This window comes from Pan troglodytes, chromosome 19, assembly GCF_028858775.2.
Source record: "Pan troglodytes isolate AG18354 chromosome 19, NHGRI_mPanTro3-v2.0_pri, whole genome shotgun sequence".
Lineage (NCBI taxonomy): Eukaryota > Metazoa > Chordata > Mammalia > Primates > Hominidae > Pan > Pan troglodytes.
In genome coordinates, this window is record NC_072417.2 from 75,121,789 (window position 1) to 75,142,579 (window position 20,791).

At 39.3% G+C, this 20,791-nt stretch overlaps 1 protein-coding gene across 3 annotated transcripts in view; it reads right to left on the reverse strand.

Moving 5' to 3' along the window:
• Nucleotides 1-20,791, reverse strand: part of MED13 (mediator complex subunit 13) — a 121,715-nt gene that overhangs the window by 25,421 nt on the left and 75,503 nt on the right. For all 3 annotated transcript variants that reach the window (XM_016932681.4, XM_001138050.8, XM_063799123.1), the window contains 6 exons: nucleotides 18,698-18,819; nucleotides 16,691-16,781; nucleotides 16,342-16,556; nucleotides 15,862-16,058; nucleotides 13,885-14,801; nucleotides 4,402-4,563 (listed from right to left, as the gene is read on the reverse strand). In XM_016932681.4, coding sequence (XP_016788170.2) covers nucleotides 4,402-4,563; nucleotides 13,885-14,801; nucleotides 15,862-16,058; nucleotides 16,342-16,556; nucleotides 16,691-16,781; nucleotides 18,698-18,819 — 1,704 coding nt within the window. The remainder of the gene's footprint in view (nucleotides 1-4,401; nucleotides 4,564-13,884; nucleotides 14,802-15,861; nucleotides 16,059-16,341; nucleotides 16,557-16,690; nucleotides 16,782-18,697; nucleotides 18,820-20,791) is intronic.

Sequence of the window (20,791 nt, forward strand, 5' to 3'; positions counted from 1 at the left end):
TATTTATTTTTTGAGACAGAGTCTCGCTCTGTCGCCCAGACTGGAGTGCAGTGGCGCCATCTCGGCTCACTGCAAGCTCCGCCTCCCGGGTTCACGCCATTTTCCTGCCTCAGCCTCCTGAGTAGCTGGGACTGCAGGTGCCCGCCACCACGCCTGGCTAATTTTTTGTATTTTTTAGTAGAGACGAGGTTTCACCGTGTTAGCCAGGATGGTCTCGAGCTCCTGACCTTGTGTCCGCCCACCTCGGCCTCCCAAAGTGCTGGGATTACAGGCGTGAGCCACCATGCCCGACCTCCTTTTTATTTAAATGTCAAAAGTTAATGAAGTCATTATTAGTGAAAATATTTTATTAGAGACAAAAATACTTAATGCCAGTGGTCAAGACTTTTCAACATTAAGGAATTTCCTAAACAAGTCTTTTTATTTACTTATTTTTTTGAGACAGGGTCTTGCTCTATTGCCCAGATTAGACTGCAGTGGAACAATCACGCCTTACTGCAGCATTAACCTGCTGGGCTCAAGCAATCCTCTGTCCTCAGCTTCCCGAATAGCTGGGACTACAGGTGTGTGCCACTATGCTTAGCTAATTTTTAAAGTTTTTGTAGAGCTGGGATCTTGCTGTGTTGCCCAGGGTGGACTCAAACTCCTGAGCTCAAGTGATCCTCCTTCCTCAGCCTCCCAAAGTGCTGGGATTACGTGCAGGAGCCACCAAGTCTGGTCTGCATTTAAATTTTTGGCATGGGGCTGGGTGCAGTGGCTCACACCTGTAATTTCAGCACTTTGGGAGGCCGAGGTGGGCAGATCACCTGAGGCTGGGAGTTTAAGACCAGCCTGACCAACATGGAGAAAGCCCGTCTCTATTAAAAATACAAAATTAGCCGGGCATGGTGGTGCATGCCTGTAATCCCAGCTACTCAGGAGGCTGAAGCAGGAGAATTGCTTGAACCCAGGGGGTGGAGGTTGCGGTGAGCTGAGATTGCACCAGTGCACGTCAGCCCAGGCAAAACGAGCAAAACTCCATCTCAAAAACAAACAAACAAAAAATTGGCATAAAAATACACTGTAGGCCAGGTGCTGTGGCTCATGCCTGTAATCTCAGCACCTTGGGAGACTGAGGTGGGAGGATTACTTGAGCCGGAGTTTGAGGCCTAGGCAACGTAGTGAGACACCATCCTTATTTATACATTTAAAAATAATATAATTTAAAAAATAGAAAAAAGAAAAAACCTTACTAAGAGCGCAGATCTCATGTTAAGTGTTCTTTTTTTTTTAGTTTTTTTTTGTTTTGTTTTTGAGACAGAGTCTTGCTCTGTTGCCTAGGCTGCAGTGCAGTGGTGCGATCTCCACTCACTCCAACCTCCACCTACTGGGTTCAAGCAATTATCTCACCTCAGCCTCCTGAGTAGCTGGGATTATAGGCACACATCACCATACCGGGATAATTTTTGAATTTTTGGTAGAGATGGGGTTTCACCATGTTGGCCAGGCTGGTTTCAAACTCCTGACCTCAAGTGATCCGCCCACCTTGGCCTCCCAAAGTGCTGGGATTACAGGCATGAGTCATCATGCCTGGTGAATGTTCTTACCATAATAAAAAAATTTTTAAAAGAAAATGACCAACAACCTAATAGAAAAATGGGTTAAGAACATGGAGATTACAAAACAAAACTATCTCTAACACATAAAAAGATGCTCTTTCTCATTAAAAAAGCAATTTAAAATTAATAATAGCAAACTGATAATTCTATGTGCTAGGTACTGTTCAAAGCTCTTTGCATGTACTGACTCATTTAATCCTCACAAAAAACATAAGGCAGAAACTATTATTAACTTCATTTTAGAGATGAGAAAACATAAATGAGGAAGTTAAGCAATTTCTCTAGCATTTCACAAGAAGTAGCAGAGTAGGAATTTAAACCCAAGAAATCTATCCCCACAGTCTGTACTATTTAATCTCTCAAACTATAATGGGAAATAACCATTTTTCATCCACTGAATCAGCATCCTACTAGGCAAGGCTTTGGGAAAACAGGCACTTTAACTGGTGGGAATTCAAACTGATATTACAGGGGCTGGGCATGGTGGCTCACGCCTGTAATCTCAGCACTTTGGGAGGCCTAGGTAGGTGGATCACTTGAGGCAAGCAGTTCAAGAACAGACTGGGCAAGATGGCAAAATCCCATCTCTAGTAAAAATACAAAAATTAGCCAGGTGTGGTTAATGCATGCCTGTAATCCCAGCTACTCGTGAGGCTGATGCATGAGAACTGCTTGAACCTGGGAGGCGGAGGGTGCAGTGAGCTGAGATCATGCCACTGCACTCCAGTCTGGGCAAGAGAGTGAGACTGTCTCAAGAAAAAAAAAAAAAAAAAAAGGCATTACAGAGAGTTATTTAGGTTTTTTTTTTTCTTGAAATACATGTCTGGGTGCTTATAATCCTAGCCCTTTGGGAGGGTGAGTTGGGCAGATCACTAGGGCCCAGGAGTTGGAGACCAGCCTGGGCAACATGGCAAAACCTCATCTCTACAAAATATACAAAAATTAGCTGGGTGTGGTGGTGCGCACCTGTAGTACCAGCTACTTGGCAGGCTGAGGTGAGAGGATCACTTGGACCCAGGAGGTTATGGCTGCAGTGAGCCATGATTGTGCCACTGTACTCCAGCCAGGGTGACAGAACATATCTCAAAAATAATAATAATAAATAAAATAAAAATACACCCATGCTTTAAAGCCAGGGATCTGTGCATCACTGAAAAGTAGCTGTAATGATAATGGTGGAAACAATCTGTATGTTCATAAACACTGCACTGGTAAAATATTTTATCATATGTAAAGAACAATGGAATACATATAGCCATAAAAAAAGATAATCTCTATATGTGCAGATAGAAATGATCTCCAAAATCAGTTAAGGTACAGAAATAAATAAATAAATAAATATCTACTTTTTTTTTTTTTTTTTTTTGAGATGGAGTTTCGCTTTTGTTGCCTAGGCTGGAGTACAATGGCGCGATCTCGGCTCATGGCAACCTCGGCTGGCGGCAACCTGCGCCTCCCGGGTTCAAGTGATTCTTCTTCTCCTGCCACAGCCTCTCAAGTAGCTGGGATTACAGACACGCACCACCATGCCCGGCTTATTTTGTATTTTCAGTAGAGACGGGGTTTCTCCACGTTGGTCAGGCTGGTCTCGAAGAACTCCCAACTTCAGGTGATGCACCTGCCTTGGCCTTCAAAAGTGCTAAGATTACAGGCGTGAGCCACCGCGCCCGGCTACCATCTTAGTTTTTAAAATAATGTAAAAGTTTATACTAAAATATATTTTCTGGCCGGGCGCGGTGGCTCATGCCTGTAATCCCAGCACTTAGGGAGGCTGAGGCAGGCAGATCACCTGAGGCCAGGAGTTTGAAACCAGCCCGGCCAACGTGATGAAACCCTGTCTCTACCAAAAATAAAAAAATGAGCCGGGCATGGTGGCGTGCACCCATACTCCCAGCTGTTCGGGAGGCTAAGCCAGGAGAATTGTGTGAACCCAGGAGGCGGAGGTTACGGTGAGCCAAGATGGCGCCAGTGCACTCCAGCCTGGGCGACAAAGCGAGACTCTGTCTCCAAAAAAAACCAAATAAATAAAATAAAATAAAATAAAATATATTTTCATTAACCTGCATTTTTCACAGAATATTAGTTTTGTAATGAGATTTAAATTATTTAGCCATTAAAAGAGGGAGAAAAGGAAAATATAGGCAAATCTACTACTTTCATATGTAATAGATTCCAAATCCATACACAAAAGTCAAAGATTTCAAGACGTATCATTCCAAATATATCTGAAAAACTCCAATTACGGCCCACCTTTCAGAGACAATCTTCAACAAATAATTCAAATATTTGGAATGGCATTTTCATCACAGCTGACAATAAATCTGCATACCTATTACGAGAATTCATTTGCTACTCTGGTCACAACCAGCAAATTTCTTCTTAGTTGTAATTCTTTTTAAATGAAGACCTTAGGGGGCCTTTTATCACTAATATAACCCTCATTTCCCACTCCACCTCCCTTTTTCATTTAATTTTGTAAAATAATTTATAACGAAAGTATTTTTTTTGCCTTTAAAAAAAAAATCTAAGCAGTATGTCCCTTTCTTCATGTAAAATCTTGAGGGAAAGCCCCCTATGTGTAAGAACAGACCTAAGAGAAGCCACTCCTTTTGAAGTGGAGTTGGAGAGTTGAGTAAGCTGAATGTTGGAAATGGTGGGGAAAAAAGCTAGGATTGGACCATAGTGGCCTTAAGAATATACCACAAATATATTTAAAGAAAACTAATGTGCTTATTCCAGTTGGGCACAGAAATCTGAGGACTGATATAAAATCAGTCATTATATATCACTATAAATTACTTACCATAAGAGCCTCGGCCAGCCATTTTATGAAATTGTTGCCAAGTGAGAGGACCCTGAACACCCCAAGGTCTTACTGTTCTTTTTTTCTGAATGGCATCCTGAAGAACTGGCTGAAGAGAGAGGAGCATTCGAAGTATATCCTGTGAGCACTGCATACTCACATCTACAAGCATTTTAAAAAAAACAAGTAATTAAGAATTGCTATTGCCAACACAAATAAAATTTTAAGATAATACAAAACACATATAGGGAAGTTCAGGTCTTCAGCATCAAGAAGATTAAACCCTTACTTGTGCAGAGAATTGCATTAAGTTCTATAAGATGATCTGTAAAAAGGTTCTTCTAGATTCTTACAACCAAGAAGACACACAATAAAAAGTTACTGTAACTTATTTCCATAAAAAGTCATTCATTAGCTGATTAATCAATTTATAAATTAATCAAATAAATTTCTTTCTTTTTGCATTTATGTTGGCTGTTTTGGTGCTGTAGGTATTTTACCAGAAAGAAGTCTGCCTCACATTGAAATTATATCCCATAATTAGCACTACTATGGTGAAGTGAATAAAGACTGGTCATAATTATTAAAGTTTAATTTGAAAAAAAAGTAGACTTTAACAATTCTAAAATACAGAAATTATACAGTAACTTGCTCACACTGCTAAAAAGTATATTATCCATAAATATTTTATAAGCTTATACATCTTAAATATTTATAAATTATCAAATTATGACCTGCATTTCTGACCAACTATCAGAATGGGTATGAAAGGTGCTCCTCATAAATGTCAAATGGCTAAAGGAAAAATCACTAAATGATATTGATATAATAAATGTGGCCCCCAGAATGGTCCAGTTGTACCACTAAACCTGTTTGAGCACAGTTATATTAAATTATTCAATTTTAATTCGTTATTACCTTTGCCTAATTTATCGTTATTGGCCCCAATTTTCTATACCTAAAAAGTGTAGTGGCTGGGCCCAGTGGCTCACACCTGTAATTCCAGCACTTTGGGAGGCCAAGGCGGGTGGACTGTTTGAGGTCAGGAGTTTGAGACCAGCCTGGCCAACACAGTGAAACCCTGTCTCTACCAAAAAATATAAAACTTAGCCAGGCATGGTGGCACATGCCTGTAATCCCAGCTACTCGGGAGGCTAAGGCAGGAGAATCACTTGAACCCAGAAGGCAGGGGTTGCAGTGAGCCGAGATCATGGCATTGCACTCCAGCTTGGGTGACAAAGTGAGAGCTTGTTGTCTCAAAAAACAAAAACAAAAACAAAAACAAAAAAAAGTGTAAGGAACTAGATAAAACTAAGTTCCAAATACAATACTTAATATGTAATATGCTTAAATAAACTTTTGTATACATAGTAGAATACTACTTAGTAGTTGAAAATGCTAACAGGCCGGGCTTGGGTGGTGGCTCATGCCTGTAATTGCAGCACTTTGGGAGACTGAGGCAGTCAGACTGCTCGAGCTTAGGAGGTCACAGGCAGTCTGCGCAACATGGCAAAACCCTGTCTCTACAAAAAGTTAGCTGGGTATGGTGCCACACGCCTGTGGTCCCAGCTACTCAGGAGACTGAAGTGGGAGGATCACTTGAACCCATGAGGTCAAGGTTACAGTGAGCCATGATAGCGTAACACTGCACTTCAGCCTGGACAACAGAGCGAGACCCTTTCTCAAAAATAAATAAATAAAGATGATCACAAAAAAATACCTATCAAGTACTATGCTTATTACCTGCATGACAAAATAATCCGTATGCTGACCCCCAGGACACAAGTTTACCTTTTACTTAATATAACAAACCTGGCACATGTACCCATGAACCTAAAAGTTAAAAAAAAAGGAGTGATCATGGAGGATAATCAATCAATAGAAATAAACTGAAAATCCAGAAATCAAACCTCATGCTTATGATAAATTGATTTTTGACAAAGGTACCAAGACAACTTAAAGATAACATTTTTCCATAGATGATTCTGGGACAACTAGATATCCACATGCAAAAGAATGAAGTCAGAACCCTTCCATATACTATACACAAAAAATTCAGAATGGATCAGAGATCCAAATATAAGAGCTAAAACTAAAAAGTTATTTCAAAAAAGTAATAGGAGTAAATTTTCAAGACCTTGGGTTAGGTCCTGACCTAGACATCAAAAGCACAAGCAACAAGAGAAAAAATAAATTGGACTTCATCAAAATTAAAAATGTTTCTGCTTCAAAGAATACCATCAAGAAAGTAAAAAGATTTCACATCCTATGGAGATATGAAAAAAAGGAAAGTGAAAAGAAGCTGAGTGTGATAGTAGGCCCCTGTAGTCCTAGCTACTTGGGGAGGCTGCAGCGGGAGGATCGCTTGAATCCAAGAGTTTGAGACCAGCCTGGGCAAAGTAGCAAGACCCCGTATCTTAAAAAAAAAAAAATGAAAAGACAACCCAGAGTACAGGAGAAAATATATGCAAATCACACATGTGATAAGGGGGCTTATGTCCTTGTATCCAAGATATATAAAGAACTGAGGATTCAACAATACATAAAAACCTAATTTTAAAAATGGGCAAAAAATCTGAAAAGTCATTTCTCCAAAGAAGATATACAAATGGCCAACAAGCACATGAAACAATCTTCAACATTATTAGTCATTAGGGAAATGCAGATGAAACCACAATGAGATACTACTTCACACAAAGTATCACAATGAGATACTTTGATTATAAGATGACTATAATAAGAAAAACAATGTGACAAGTGTAAGTGAAACCCTCATATATTGCTGGTAGTTATGTAAAATGGTGCAGCTGCTATGGAAAACAATCTGGCGGTTCCTCAAAAGATTAAACCAGTCAGGTGTGGTGGTGCATGCTTGTAATCCCAGCTACCGGGGAGGCTGAGGCACAAGAATCACTTGAACCTGGGAGTTGGTGGTTGCAATGAGCCAAGATCGGGCTCCACTGCACTCCAGCCTGGATGACAGAGTGAGACTCTGTCTCAAAACAAAACAAAGGCCAAGCGCAATGGCTCATGCCTGTAATCCCAGCACTTTGGGAGGCCGAGGCAGGCAGGTCACCTGAGGTCAGGAGTTTTAGACCAGCCTGGCCAACATGGTGAAACCCCATTTCTACTAAAAATACAAAAATTAGCTGGGTATGGTGGCGGGAGCCTGTAATCCCAGTTACTTGGGAGGCTGAGGCGGGAGAATTGCTTGAACCTGGGAGGTGGAGGTTGCAGTGGGCCAAGATTGCACCACTGCACCCCAGCCTGGGCAACAAGAGCGAGACTCCATCTCAAAAAAAAATAAAGATTAAACAGAATATGACTCAGTGAATCCACTTAAGAGTAATAAAAACATGTCCATATAAAAACTTGTACACAAATGTTCATGGGAGCATTATTCATAATAGCCAAAAAGTGGAAAAAATCTAAATATCCATCAACTAATGAATGGATAAATAAAATACAGTATCTTCATACAATGGAATATTATTTGGCAATAAAGTACTAATATGTGCTATAGCATAGATGAACCTTGAAAACATTATGGAAAGCGAAAAAAGCCAGTCACTGAAGACCATACAGTATATAATTCGATTGATATGCAATATCCAAAAGCGGCCAATCTAGAGAGACAGAAAATAGACTTAGTGGTTGTCTATAGCTAGGAAAGAAGGTTGGATGGAGAAAGGGAGTGACTGCTAACGGGTAGGGGGTTTAATATGAAAATGTTTTAAAACCCACTGTGTTGATGACTGTCCAACTCTGCATACTAAAAAGCAGCCAACTGTACATTTTAAATGGGTGAATTGTATGGTATTCTTAATTTTTGTTCAGCAAGTATGTATTTTTTATAATTAGAACAGAGCTTTGTCTATCTTCAACAAAATTAATGTTGTCATTAAAATATACAAACTATACTGGCTGGGTGCGGTGGCTCACACTTGTAATCCCAGCACTTTGGGAGGCCGAGGCAGGTGGATCACGAGGTCAGGAGATCGAGACCATTCTGGCTAACATGTTGAAACCCGTCTCTACTAAAAATACAAAAAATTAGCTGGGCGTGTGGCGGGCACCTGTAGTCCCAGCTACTGGAGAGGCTGAGGCAGGAGAATGGCGTGAACCCGGTAGGCGGAGCTTGCAGTGAGCCGAGATCGCGCCACTGCACTCCAGCCTGGGCAACAGAGTGAGACTCCGTCTCAAAAACAAAGAAACAAAAAAAACAAAAAAAATACATATATATACAAACTATACTTTGTAGACTTTTAAATTCATTCAAACATAACCTTCTTTCAAGACGTTAAAACTAAATAAACAAATCCAAACATCTATTTTAATATCCTGATCATCTACTGTGTTCATTATTCTAGGTGTTTAGATTATAGACAAAAATCTTTGCCTTTACACAGAACTTTGCAAAGAGTGTACTTAATGGGGGTAAGAAACAACAATTAATAAATTTTATTATGTTAGAAGGTAATAGTCCACACTATGGAAAGAAAGCAAGATGGAGAACAAGAAGGGTTTGCATTTTTATAATGAGAAGATGATATCTGACAAGATTTAAAGGAGACAGAGTTATCCACATAAATATCTGGAAAACGAGTATCCAAGAGGGAGGAAACATGCCAAGGGCTCTAATGCAGGAGCTTGCCACCATTTCATGATGCTGCTATAATTTAATCAAAGTATTCTAATATTGCACATTTATGTTTTCCAACATTATTATTATTTTTCTTGAGACGGAGTCTCTCTCTGTTGCCCAGGCTGGAGTGCGGTGGCACAATCTCTGCTCACTGTAAGCTCCCCCTCCCGGGTTCACACCATTCTCCTGCCTCAGCCTCCCGAGTAGCTGGGACTACAGGTGCCCGCCACCACGCCTGGCTAATTTTTTGTAGTTTTAGTAGAGACGGGGTTTTACCGTGTTAGCCAGGATGTTCTTGATCTGACCTTGTGATCCACTTGCCTCAGCCTCCCAAAGTGCTGGGATTACAGGCATGAGCCACCGTGCCCGGCCCATTATTTGTTTTTAATACTGAAAATTTTTAATTGAAATATAAAGGCTTTTCTTTCTTCTCTCAAACTCCTGGTCTCAAGCAATACTCCCGCCTCAGCCTCCCAAAATGCTGGGATTACAGAGGTGAGCCATGGTGCCCAGCCCCATTTCTCTCTTTCTTGTACTAAATTATTTTCTTTGGACAAGTTGTTAAGAAATTCATTTTCAAGTCTGCAGCTTTCTGTTTACATCAGTGCTTACTATTATTCAAAAAACATATACCAGGTAAAGCTCAATATTTTCCATTATTTGGCAAATAAGTTGGTTCTTAAAAACAAAATAATTATAAAGAGTGCCACTAATCCTCCTGCTGCTGTCATTACCACTACTAACATCTGAGTTCTTACTATGTGCCAAAAACTGCCTTTTTTTTTTCCTTCAGACCGAGTTTCACTCTTGTTGCCCGGGCTGGAGCGAAATGGCAGGATCTCAGGCTCATTGCAACCTCCAAAACTGCTTTTTATTTTTTTTATTTTTTTTCAGACCGAGTTTCACTCTTGTCGCCTGGGCTGGAGTGCAATGGCAGGATCTCGGGCTCACTGCAACCTCCATCTCATGGGGTCAAGCAATTCTCCTGCCTTAGCCTCCCGAGTAGCTGGGATTATAGGCATGCGCCACCATGCCCAGCTAATTTTTGTATTTTTAGTAGAGATGGGGTTTCACTATGTTGGTCAGGCTGGTCTCAAACTCCTGGGTGGCTCATGCCTGTAATCCCAGCACTTTGTGGGGGGCCAAGGTGGGCGGATCAACTGCTCTGTATTTCATTTGATTCTCTCAATACCCTGTAAAGTAAATCTATTATTGACCCTATTTTAAGAAATCAAGGCACAGAAAGGTTAACTAACTTGGCCCAAGGTAGCAGGTAGTATATAGTGCTAGAGTCATGGTAGTATATAGTGCTAGAGTCATGTTTCAAACCCAAGCAGTCTGAGTCCACAGCCTATGATCTTAACTATTAACTACTCTATATGGCTTAAAATAATCTTTCCTTTTTTTTGAATACCTATGATATTTATTTGTGTCTTTCCCTTTTAAAATTTGGTCCCTGAGAATGAATAATTGGATAAATGCTGATACTCTGTCATATACATGAACTTAATCACTGGTCCATGTGTTGTCCTCTTACATTTCAAAAATTTTCTTTAATAATAAAATGAACAACTGTAATCTCACTGCCCAAGAACTAGAACATTACCAAAAACGATCTTATTAAATGTTTCTCCCTATCCCTATCTCTTGGTCATTTTTGGACACGTGAAATTTCAAGAATTAACCAATATTCTCAATTTTACGTGCATGTAAATAATACATTTAGTTGTGCTTGTTTCAAAACTTTATTAATGGTAATACATTAAAGAGGTATTTTTAAAGGGTATCTGACTATATGTAATCTTCTGGGACTTGTTCCCTCTTCCTCTCCTCAATAGTATCACTAAGATTCATCTATTTGTTATACATAACTGTAATTCATTTTCAGAAGCCATATAACATTCCATCTGTACTATCATGATTACTCAACCCTGCAAACATGGCCATTTTTTTCTTTTTGAGAAGAATCTCACTCTGTCAAATAGGCTGGAGTGCAGTGGTACAATCATGGTTCACCGAATCCTCCACCTCCTAGGTTCAAGCTATACTCCCACCTCAGCCTCCCAAGTAGCTGAGACTACAGGTGCATGCTACCACACCCAGTTAATTTTTGTATTTTTAGTGGAGATGGGTTTTGCCATGTTCACCAGGCTGGTCTTGAACTCCTGGGCTCAAATGATCTGCCTGCCTCAGCCTCCCAAATGCTGGGATTACAGCCATAAGCCATATCTGTCAATTAAAAAAAATTCCTTTCTATAGGATCACTCCCAATGCACCTTTAATAAAATAATAATAAACCTCTCTTTTAACCCTATTATGCAATTTCTCTGCTATTTACAGCAAAAGTCCCCAGAAAATTGTCTAAGTTTGCTTCTCATCCCGTTCTTTTGTGAACCCACTCCAATCAGATTGACTGAAACTGCCTATCAAGGTGACCACCAACTTCTATTTGGTCACATCCAATAGCCTGTCTCAGTTTTCACCTTAATGTATCGAAGTATTTGATAGAGATGATCACTCTCTTCTAAATATTCCCAGGCCAGGCACGGTGGCTCACACCTGTAATCCCAGCACTTTGGGAGGCCGAGGCAGGTGGATTGCCTGAGCTCAGGAGTTCGAGACCAGCCTGGGCAACACAGTGAAACCTCGTCTCTACTAAAATACAAAAAATTAGCCGGGTGTGGTGGCGTGCACCTGTAGTCCCAGCCACTTGGGAGGCTGAGGCAGGAGAATTGCTTGAACCCGGGAGGTGGAGGTTGCAGTGGGCCGAGATCGCGCCACTGCACTCCAGCCTGGTGACAGAGCGAGACTCTGTCTCAAAACAAAAACAAACAAACAAACAAAAATTCCCTATACCTGATTTCTAGGATACCATGCTCCCTTGGTTTTCCTCCAACCTCCTTCTCAATTTCCTTTCCTGGTGCCTTTTCTCCCTCCCCACTTCTAAATGTCAGCTCCATCCTTGTACTACTCTATCTACAATTACTCTATAGGTTATTTCATCCAGATCCACAGCTTTTCATAATAACTCACACACAAAATTTTTCTATCTCCAGACCCAATCATTCCTCTGAATTTAAAACATATTATCTCCAAATGTGTATCTGATTTACTCCCCCGTGTTTCCCTCCTCTGTAGTTAGTACTACCATTCACCCAGGTGCTCAAGCTATTATTGATGCCTCATCTTTCCTTACACGTCTTTTGGCAAACCCTGTAGGTTCTATTTCCCAAATAACCTAAGACCTATTACTTACATCTCGCTGGCCTCTTATCTTGTCTAAGCTACCATCATCTTTCACCTAAGCTACTGAAACTGCCTTCCAACTGATTTATCCTGCTTCTGTTCTCACTTTCACTACTTCCAAACCCCAACGCTATTTTCCACACAATAGCAACAGAGAGTCTTGCTCTGTTGCCCAGGCTGGAGTGCAGTGGCATTATCTCAGCTCAACACAACCTCCGCCTCCCAGGTTCAAGCAACTCCTCTGCCTTGGCCTCCTGAGCAGCTGGGACCACAGGCGCGCCCCACCATGCTGGCTAATTTTTGTATTTTTCACCATATTGGGCAGGCTGGTCTCCAACTCCTGGCCTCATGATCTGCCCACCTCAGTCTCCCAAAGTGCTGGGATTAGACGCATGAGCCACCGCACCCAGCCATTTTTTTTTCTTTTAGATGGGAGTTTCACTCTTGTTGCCCAGGCTGGAGTGCAGTAGTGCGATCTTGGCTCACTGCAACTTCCACCTCCCAGGTTCAAGTAATTATCCTGCCTTAGCCTCCCGAGTAGCTGGGATTACAGGCGCCCACCACCAAGCCCAGCTAATTTTAAATTTTTAGTAAAGACGGGATTTCACTATGTTGGTCAGGCTGGTCTCGAACTCCTGACCTCAGGTGACCTGCCTACCTCGGCCTCCCAAAGTGCTGGGATTACAGGCATGAGCCACTGTGCCAGACTGAGAGATCTCTTAAAAAACAATCAGAATAAGGATCATGTTACTTTCCTTGTCAAAACTGTTCAATAGCTTCCCATCACATTTAGTATAAACCACAAAGGCCTTACATGGTCTATAAGACTCTAAATGATGCTGGTGAATGGCTACCTCCTAAATTTCATCTCCTTCCAGTCTCCCTATCACCCAAAGCATTCCAGCAGCATCAGTCACCTTAATGTTCCTCAAACATGTAAAAGCAAAATACTCCCTCAGGGTCTTTGCACTGCCTGAAACACTCTTCCCTCATTTAACTACATAGCTCATATTCTATGTTATGTAGGAGTTTTCCCATATGCTATCTCCTCAGTAGTATCTTATCTGACCATACATCTAAAATAGTACATATGTGGTGTCTTTTTCTACTGTTTTACTCTGCTTTTCCTCCAAATTACTTCTTACTATCTATTATATGCTTTTTTGTTTATTTCCTATTTTCTCCACTAAATTATAGATTCAAAAAGGGCAAAGAATATGTGTGCTTTCTTCAACAGTGAATCTAGGCTAATACCTGGCACATACAAGGTGCCCAGTAAATACTTAATGAGTGAAAGAATGTTGAATAAAGCAGACCACTAGCAATGTTATGCTAATAAATATATGGAATGTGCCTTTCATATTCCTACATAAGTATATAATTACAGATTTATAATAACCATACTTTTATTGGTGAAATTAAACTAAACTGCTAAGAAATTCTCCCTTTAAAAACATCATCCATAAAGAGTTTTAAGTCCAACTTTAAATGTCTTTATTTGCCACATGGGAAACTGCCTTTATTATTTTTTCCTAAGAATGTAACTAAAGGGAAATAGGCAAACAAAAAAGTATTTTATTGGCATACTTTACCATTTCTTTTGGACCAGGGGTGTAAGCATGAACTTTTCACAAGTGCTTCATCAACTTTTCCTCCTGACATGTTATCCATGAACTGACGCCCATGTTCTAATGCAAGGTAGCAGTCATTGCAACAGTCACGCTCTTCAACACGTACCCAATTGCTAATTACACCACTTTTAGGAAAAGGATCTTGGTCTGCTGCTCCAAAGGGTGAAAATAAATTAGTGCACTGATCTTGTAGCAATAATATCAAATCATCAGATAATTTTTCAGATTCCTTTAGTCCTCCATTAACATGTTCAGCAGAGGTAGCCCTGAGAGCTTCAAAACGTTTTTCTGCTTCTTTGCCACAGTCTGTATTGCGTCCTATGATATCTAGTTCATCTTCAAGAAATAATCCTGAATTGTTTCCAAATTTTCTGTTCATGACAGCACTGAAGCCACAGGTACACCTATATTGTGCTTCCTGCGTTGGGTCTGGAATGTAAACTCCAACATCGGCACCCTTGATGTTCATGTTGCAAACACAGATGCAACAACTATCAAAGTTACAGTCTTTAAACAAATTCATAACTGATTCTGAAAGGATGAGGTTTACATAAAGACTGTGTGCTTCAGGGATGGAAGGGACAGTTGCAGGTTCAACAGAATTAAGGGGTCTGCATGTAGATGGGGTAGAAGCTGGTGAATACAAGTCTGAATTTTCATATTTGACTGAACCTTGAGCACTAGCAGGTCCACCAGCTCCACGAGGAGTCCGAGGAGTCCTTGGAGTCCTTGGAGTTGGAAACCGAGGGGTGGATGGAGAAGGAAGAATTCCTGCTCCGCTGTTACTAGGAGGTGCACTGCTAGGAGGCATCCCAAAAGAAGTATGAGTTTGAGGTGTATAAGCAGGGCCATATTCTTGATCCATATTACTTCCATCACTATCATCACCAGGGTAAAAGAAGATCAAATATATATATAAAGGAACATATTAGTAATGTGAAATACAACTAAAAACGTCCCAAATGTTTTTCAATTACATAGAAAATTATGAAAGGACAAGTATTGCAAGAATTACAAGCACAGTCAATTCTTATTTCTGGTTAACATATCTACTCTAAGTGATTGTTGTTGACTAAGGATCAATCAACAAGTTCAAAAATCATTAATAAGCACTCTATATGCTAATGCATACCTAGACATCCATATTTACTATCTATAAATTTTGTTTACTAGAAATACTTATATTTCCTTGATTCTAAGATGCTACTGACTATAAAAAAAGAAAAATGATTTTAGAGATGCTCATGTGTAAAAAGGGAAAAATGGTAATTTTAAAATGCTACCACTTATAAGACATCTCAAATTCAGATTTCTTTTAGCCTTGAGTTGAAACTGACAAAGTCAGAGATGTTAAAATGTGAAAAGTGTGGAAAAGATGGCAAATGTAAAAATGGGAGCAATTTAAAATTGCAGCCCAAAAGAAAAGGTGCTTCGGAATACAAATCAAGCATAATAGTCTTAAGTTTCCTAATAGTTTATCCATACCCAATTAATCTTTTTTTTTTTTTTTTTTTGAGACAAAGTCTCACTCGGTTGCCCAGGCTGGAGTGCACTGGTGCGATCTCGGCTCCCTGCAATGCCTGCCTCCCAGGTTCAAGCCATTCTTGTGCCTCAGCCTCCCAAGTAGCTGGGACTACAAGCATGCGCCACCACGCTTGGCTAATTTTTGTATTTTTAGTAGAGACGAGGTTTCGTATGTTGGCCAGGCTGATCTCAAACTCCTGACCTCAAGGGATACGCCTGCCTTGGCCTCCCAAAGTATGGGAATTACAGGCGTGATTCACTGCTCCCGGCCAATCACTATAATTGATTAACCAGAAATAATTTTTAGAATTTTCAAAAACCAATTTTATTTTTCCAGCATACCAGGTAAATCTATGAAAAAAAAATTAAAGCTGTATAAGCAGTCACATACTATTGTAACAACATAAATCATACCCCTCTTTGATGAATGGCATTGAAGGCCCTGAAGAAAGCAATTCCAATTTTCCAACAGTCCAACTCTGACGGTAAATACACTCTTCTGGCAATTTGATAGGGGGCAGATATTGGCTTGGTAGAGTTTTTAGAGGTGCAAACATGGAACATCCCACTAGAATTTGACAATTTTCAGGCTTATAGACATAAGAAAAATCCTACAATATAAAGATGGTAGGTTTTCAGTATCTTATCTTCTAGGAGGAAAAAATAAATAAACAAACAGGCTCTGGACCTTTTTTCCTTTCTTTAAACAGAATAAAATCTAAATACAATTCTATTATTTTCTTAAATGCATTCTTAATAGTGACAACAATAATTCAGTCCTCAACTTAGCTACAAAACTGCAAACACTATAAAATAATTTTTGACCATAGCAACAAATTAATTCTATAAGAAAATATAGGAAGTGAATTATTTTTCTAAAAAAAACATACTTACTTTAATTTCAGAAGGTTTGGGGCTACAGAATCCCTCATCAACCTCAATTTTGAACTGTGCTCCTATACTAGAACTATTTCCTTCTAGAACAGTTCCTCCAGGTGTTGTATCCATACTACCATATTCTTTATTATTCATATTCATTGGGGAAAATCCCATAATATGTTGTTCCAATGATGGTGGTGTAGGATACATTTTATGAAGATCTGCAGTGCCTATATTTAATAAAAACATACATTTTAACATGACTAAAAATAGGCGAATCTGTGTTTAAAACAAAAGGAGTGGGGAGCTTTGTTGAGATTAAAAGTTTGCAAATTTATCTCGAGCACAGATGAGGGAAGCTTACTTATGCAAGATAACGGGTCCAGATTTCCTGTCTTTGATTCCTTGCAGCTGGCTTTATCATCTGATCCATTTGCTGATTTTTTAGATCCAGGCTATTTAAAAAAAGCACATATTTATCTAAAATTTTACATCCAATGTGATCTCAAAATAGTAATCATTCAGATATAACTTAACAGTAAAGCCCATTCATTAAAAGTAGTATTTTGAATCTGTGATACAGCCAAATACATACTAGTGTTGAAAGATATAAAATATTTCTTAATCACTGACTCCAGATTAATTTATTTGGTAAGCCTCCAAATTAAAAGGAAAAAGTTCCTCCAAAGAAAATGACCAATACTTTCAAAATACACAGAAGTAAGGTTAACCTTAACTTAAAACCCAGTAATAAGAGGCCGGACATGGTAGCTCACACCTGTAATCCCAGCACTTTGGGAGGCTGAGGCAGGCAGATCAATTTGAGGCCAGGAGTTTGAGACCAGCCTGGCCAACACGGTGAAACCTCATCTCTACTAAAAATACAAAAAATTAGCTGGGTGGGGCATGCCTGTAATTCCAGCTACTCGGGAGGCTGAGGCACAAGAATTGCTTGAGCCTGGGAGGCAGAGGTTGCAGTGAGCCAGGACTGCACCACTGCACTCCAGCATGGGCAATACAGTGAGACTCTTGTCTTAAAATAAATAAAAATAAGAAAACCTGCAATAAGAAGGGGTTGTAATTAACATTAAAAATGCTTCTTGGTAAAAGATACTTGCAGAGAAAGCATTTGTCTCCTTAAGTTGAACACATTAAAGTTTCCTATATAATCAATCACTCACCTATCTAAATTCTTATTTATACTTTCACCTTGTTTTAATAGTCTCCCTATTCCTGCAAAAATACTGTTAACAGGTAAAACTAAGTACAAACTTCAGAAGATCTAATGACAAAGCAATAGAGTTCCTAACTTTTAGTAGATTGAACAAACAAGTTTTACTATCTCCAAGCTCTTACCAGTGTTTTCAGAGCTAACATTTGTTCCATGTCTTCTATTAGACAGTCTGTGATAAATATTAATATGTAGACCACGTTCTGACTACAACCTTTTATTTCAGAGGAACCACAGCTGATACAGGAATGGTAGTAGAGAGAAAGTATGAATGTGCCAAAGCATTCAAGGATATAGTTGCCTAGTAAAGGGTGCCCTAAAATGTACTACATTATGGGATACACAGTAAAAGTTTATGTATCTGCAATATATATATGTGTGTATGTACACACACACATATACACACATATAGAGATATATATGTTGAGAGAGGACTAAATGCATATTACATAGGAAAGGAAAGATCAAATGTACCATAGAAGTTTCCAAGCTACCTTTATGCAGATGAAAAGGAATTCCCTTTTATGATAATGCAGCACCCAATTCATTAATTTGACAGAGACTTGACATTCTAGGGAATCTCATTTTAAGCTTTAATTTCTTTTATCTTCACCTTTCTCTGCAAATGGGTGTTAAAGATTAAATATTATTTTTTTCCTCTTTTATTGTTATATCATGTATCTGTCTTATAATAGCTGTGATGCAAAACAAATTCAAAAGAGCTGGTATTCCTTAATAAATTGACAAAGCAAATACCTTTAATGTCAATTATGTATGTGTTCTCTGAATGAGTAAATTCCAGAGTCATTTCTCAAACTACAGAATCAAATAGGAAAATAATTCTGCTTCCTAAAACTACAAAACAGAACATATGGCAGAGCTCAAATTAAGGTTAATCATGTGTCCCCCAAATGTAAAAACAAAAGGAGAAACAAAACCCTCAAAGTTTATAGATGACACTATGGCAAGACTACTCAAACATGAGATTTAAAAAAGAAATCAATGAATGAGGTTTTACTATATTCCCTACCGTTCAGGGCTAAAACATAGTATTAAACTCACAAATCACTTCTAAAAAATAAAAAAATAATAAAATCAAGGAAAACAAATTATAATCCTATTCATTAATGAGATACTCACTGTTAGTTCATCTTCATCAGAATTGAAGAGATTATCAAGGTCAGTATAAGAGACAGCCAGGTCTGAGTCATAAATCAAACTTGTTGATGGAGGACGGGCATGACTAGTAGGGCGTGGAGCATCTACAAAAGTCAATCAGAAAAATAAAATTAAAACTGCTACTACTATGCCTGTAATCCCAGCACTTTGGGAGGCCGAGGAGGGTGGATCACGAGGTCAGGAGTTCAGGACCAGCCTGGCCAAGATGGTGAAACCCCGTCTCTACTAAAACTACAAAAATCAGCTGAGTGTGGTGGCAGGCGCATGTAATCCCAGCTACTTGGGAGGATGAGGCAGAGAACTGCTTGAACCCAGGAGGCAGAGGTTGCAGTGAGCCGAGATAGCGCCATTGCACTCCAGCCTGGGAGACAGAGCGAGACTCCATCTTAAAAACAAAAACAAAAAACAAAAAAAAACCTGCTACTAATGACCACGTAAGTACTATTCTTTTTAAATTAGACATATAACTTTAAGGTCATAAGGGGATTATGCAACAAGAAATTGTACTTTATTGTTTAAAATCGAGAAAGTGTTTTTATAGAAAAAAAAGTTATAAATAAATGATTATATCTTTCCCAGGAAGCTCACTATAAGGTCAGGTAATCCATAAAATAGCTAAGTACTCTACATGAATAATTAATGCATCAAATAAAAATATAAATACTATTAGAAAAACAGAATTAAATACACATACACATACTTGTAATTTTTTTTTTTCTTTTTTTTGAGACGGGGTCTCGCTCTGTCACCACCAGGCTGAAATGCAGTGGTGCAATCACACCTCACTGCAGCCTTGACCTCTCGGGTTCAAGCAATCCTCCCACCCCAGTAGCTGGGACTACAGGCACGTGACCCTATGCCCAGTTAATTTTTTTTTTTTTCCTCGAGTTGGGGTTTCGCCATATTGCCCAGATTGGTCTTGAGCTTCTGGGCTCAAGCAATCTGCCCACCTCTGTTTCTGAAGTGCTGGGATTACAGGTGTGAGCCACCTCACCTGGCCTGTATTTTTCTATCTTTCTGAAATGTAAACGAAGAACAGAACAATGATCAAGAGCTGACTCTTGGGCCAGACAGACTTTAATCTGAATCCCAGCTCCACCACTAACAGTATGACCCTTGACAAATTACTTAATGTCTCTGTGCCTCAATACCAAGAATAAAATGTAATAGAATGTTGGTAATGTGCTTCACCCAGTACTAGGTGCTTAAGTACTAGATAAATATTACCGCTTAGTTACCGTACTACAATTTTATTTTCCTACCCTCTCGCCCTGTTTTAGGGTAACAAAAACATGATACCAATTACAATGAAAATTAAACTCCCAATATATTCCTGCACAAGAAAAACAATTTGATACATAACCTTCCAAATCATTCTCTGTTAACTGACTTGAGAGTCCTCGTTTTCAGAAAGATAAAAGTCACTTCCCCAGTGTCTCTGGTGTGTCAGTTCTAAAGATTCACTAGAGTTGTGCCTTTGAAATTTTAAGAGTAAGTAAAAATCATCTAAGATACTTACTAAAAACCAAGATTTTGAAGCTCCACCTTGGAGATACTCCAGAATGTAGCATATGTTTCACATTTTGAGAAAGCTGAACTACAGGCACAAGAAGGGGCTTACATGTTTCCTATATCCCAGGGAACATCCTAGGATAGGTAAGTAGGCCAAACAACCCAATTTGTTTCTGAGTTTTTTCTTTTTTTTTTTTAATGTATGTATTGTGAAATGGCTAAATCAAGCTACTGAACATATTCATTACCTCATATACAGGTACTTTTTTTTATGTTGGGAACACTTAAAATCTACTCTGAATTTTCAAATATACAATCTATTATTAATTGTAGTAACCACAATTTACAATAGATCTCTTGAACTTATTCCTCCCAACTGAAATTTTGTGTCCTCTGGCCATCCCCATTCCCCTACCCCCAGTCTCTGGTAATCACCACTTTACTTTCTACTTCCATGAATCCAGCTTTTTTTTTTTTTTGAGACAGAGTCTCGCTCTGTCGCCCAGGCTGGAGTGCAGTGGCGTGATCTCGGCTCACTGCAAC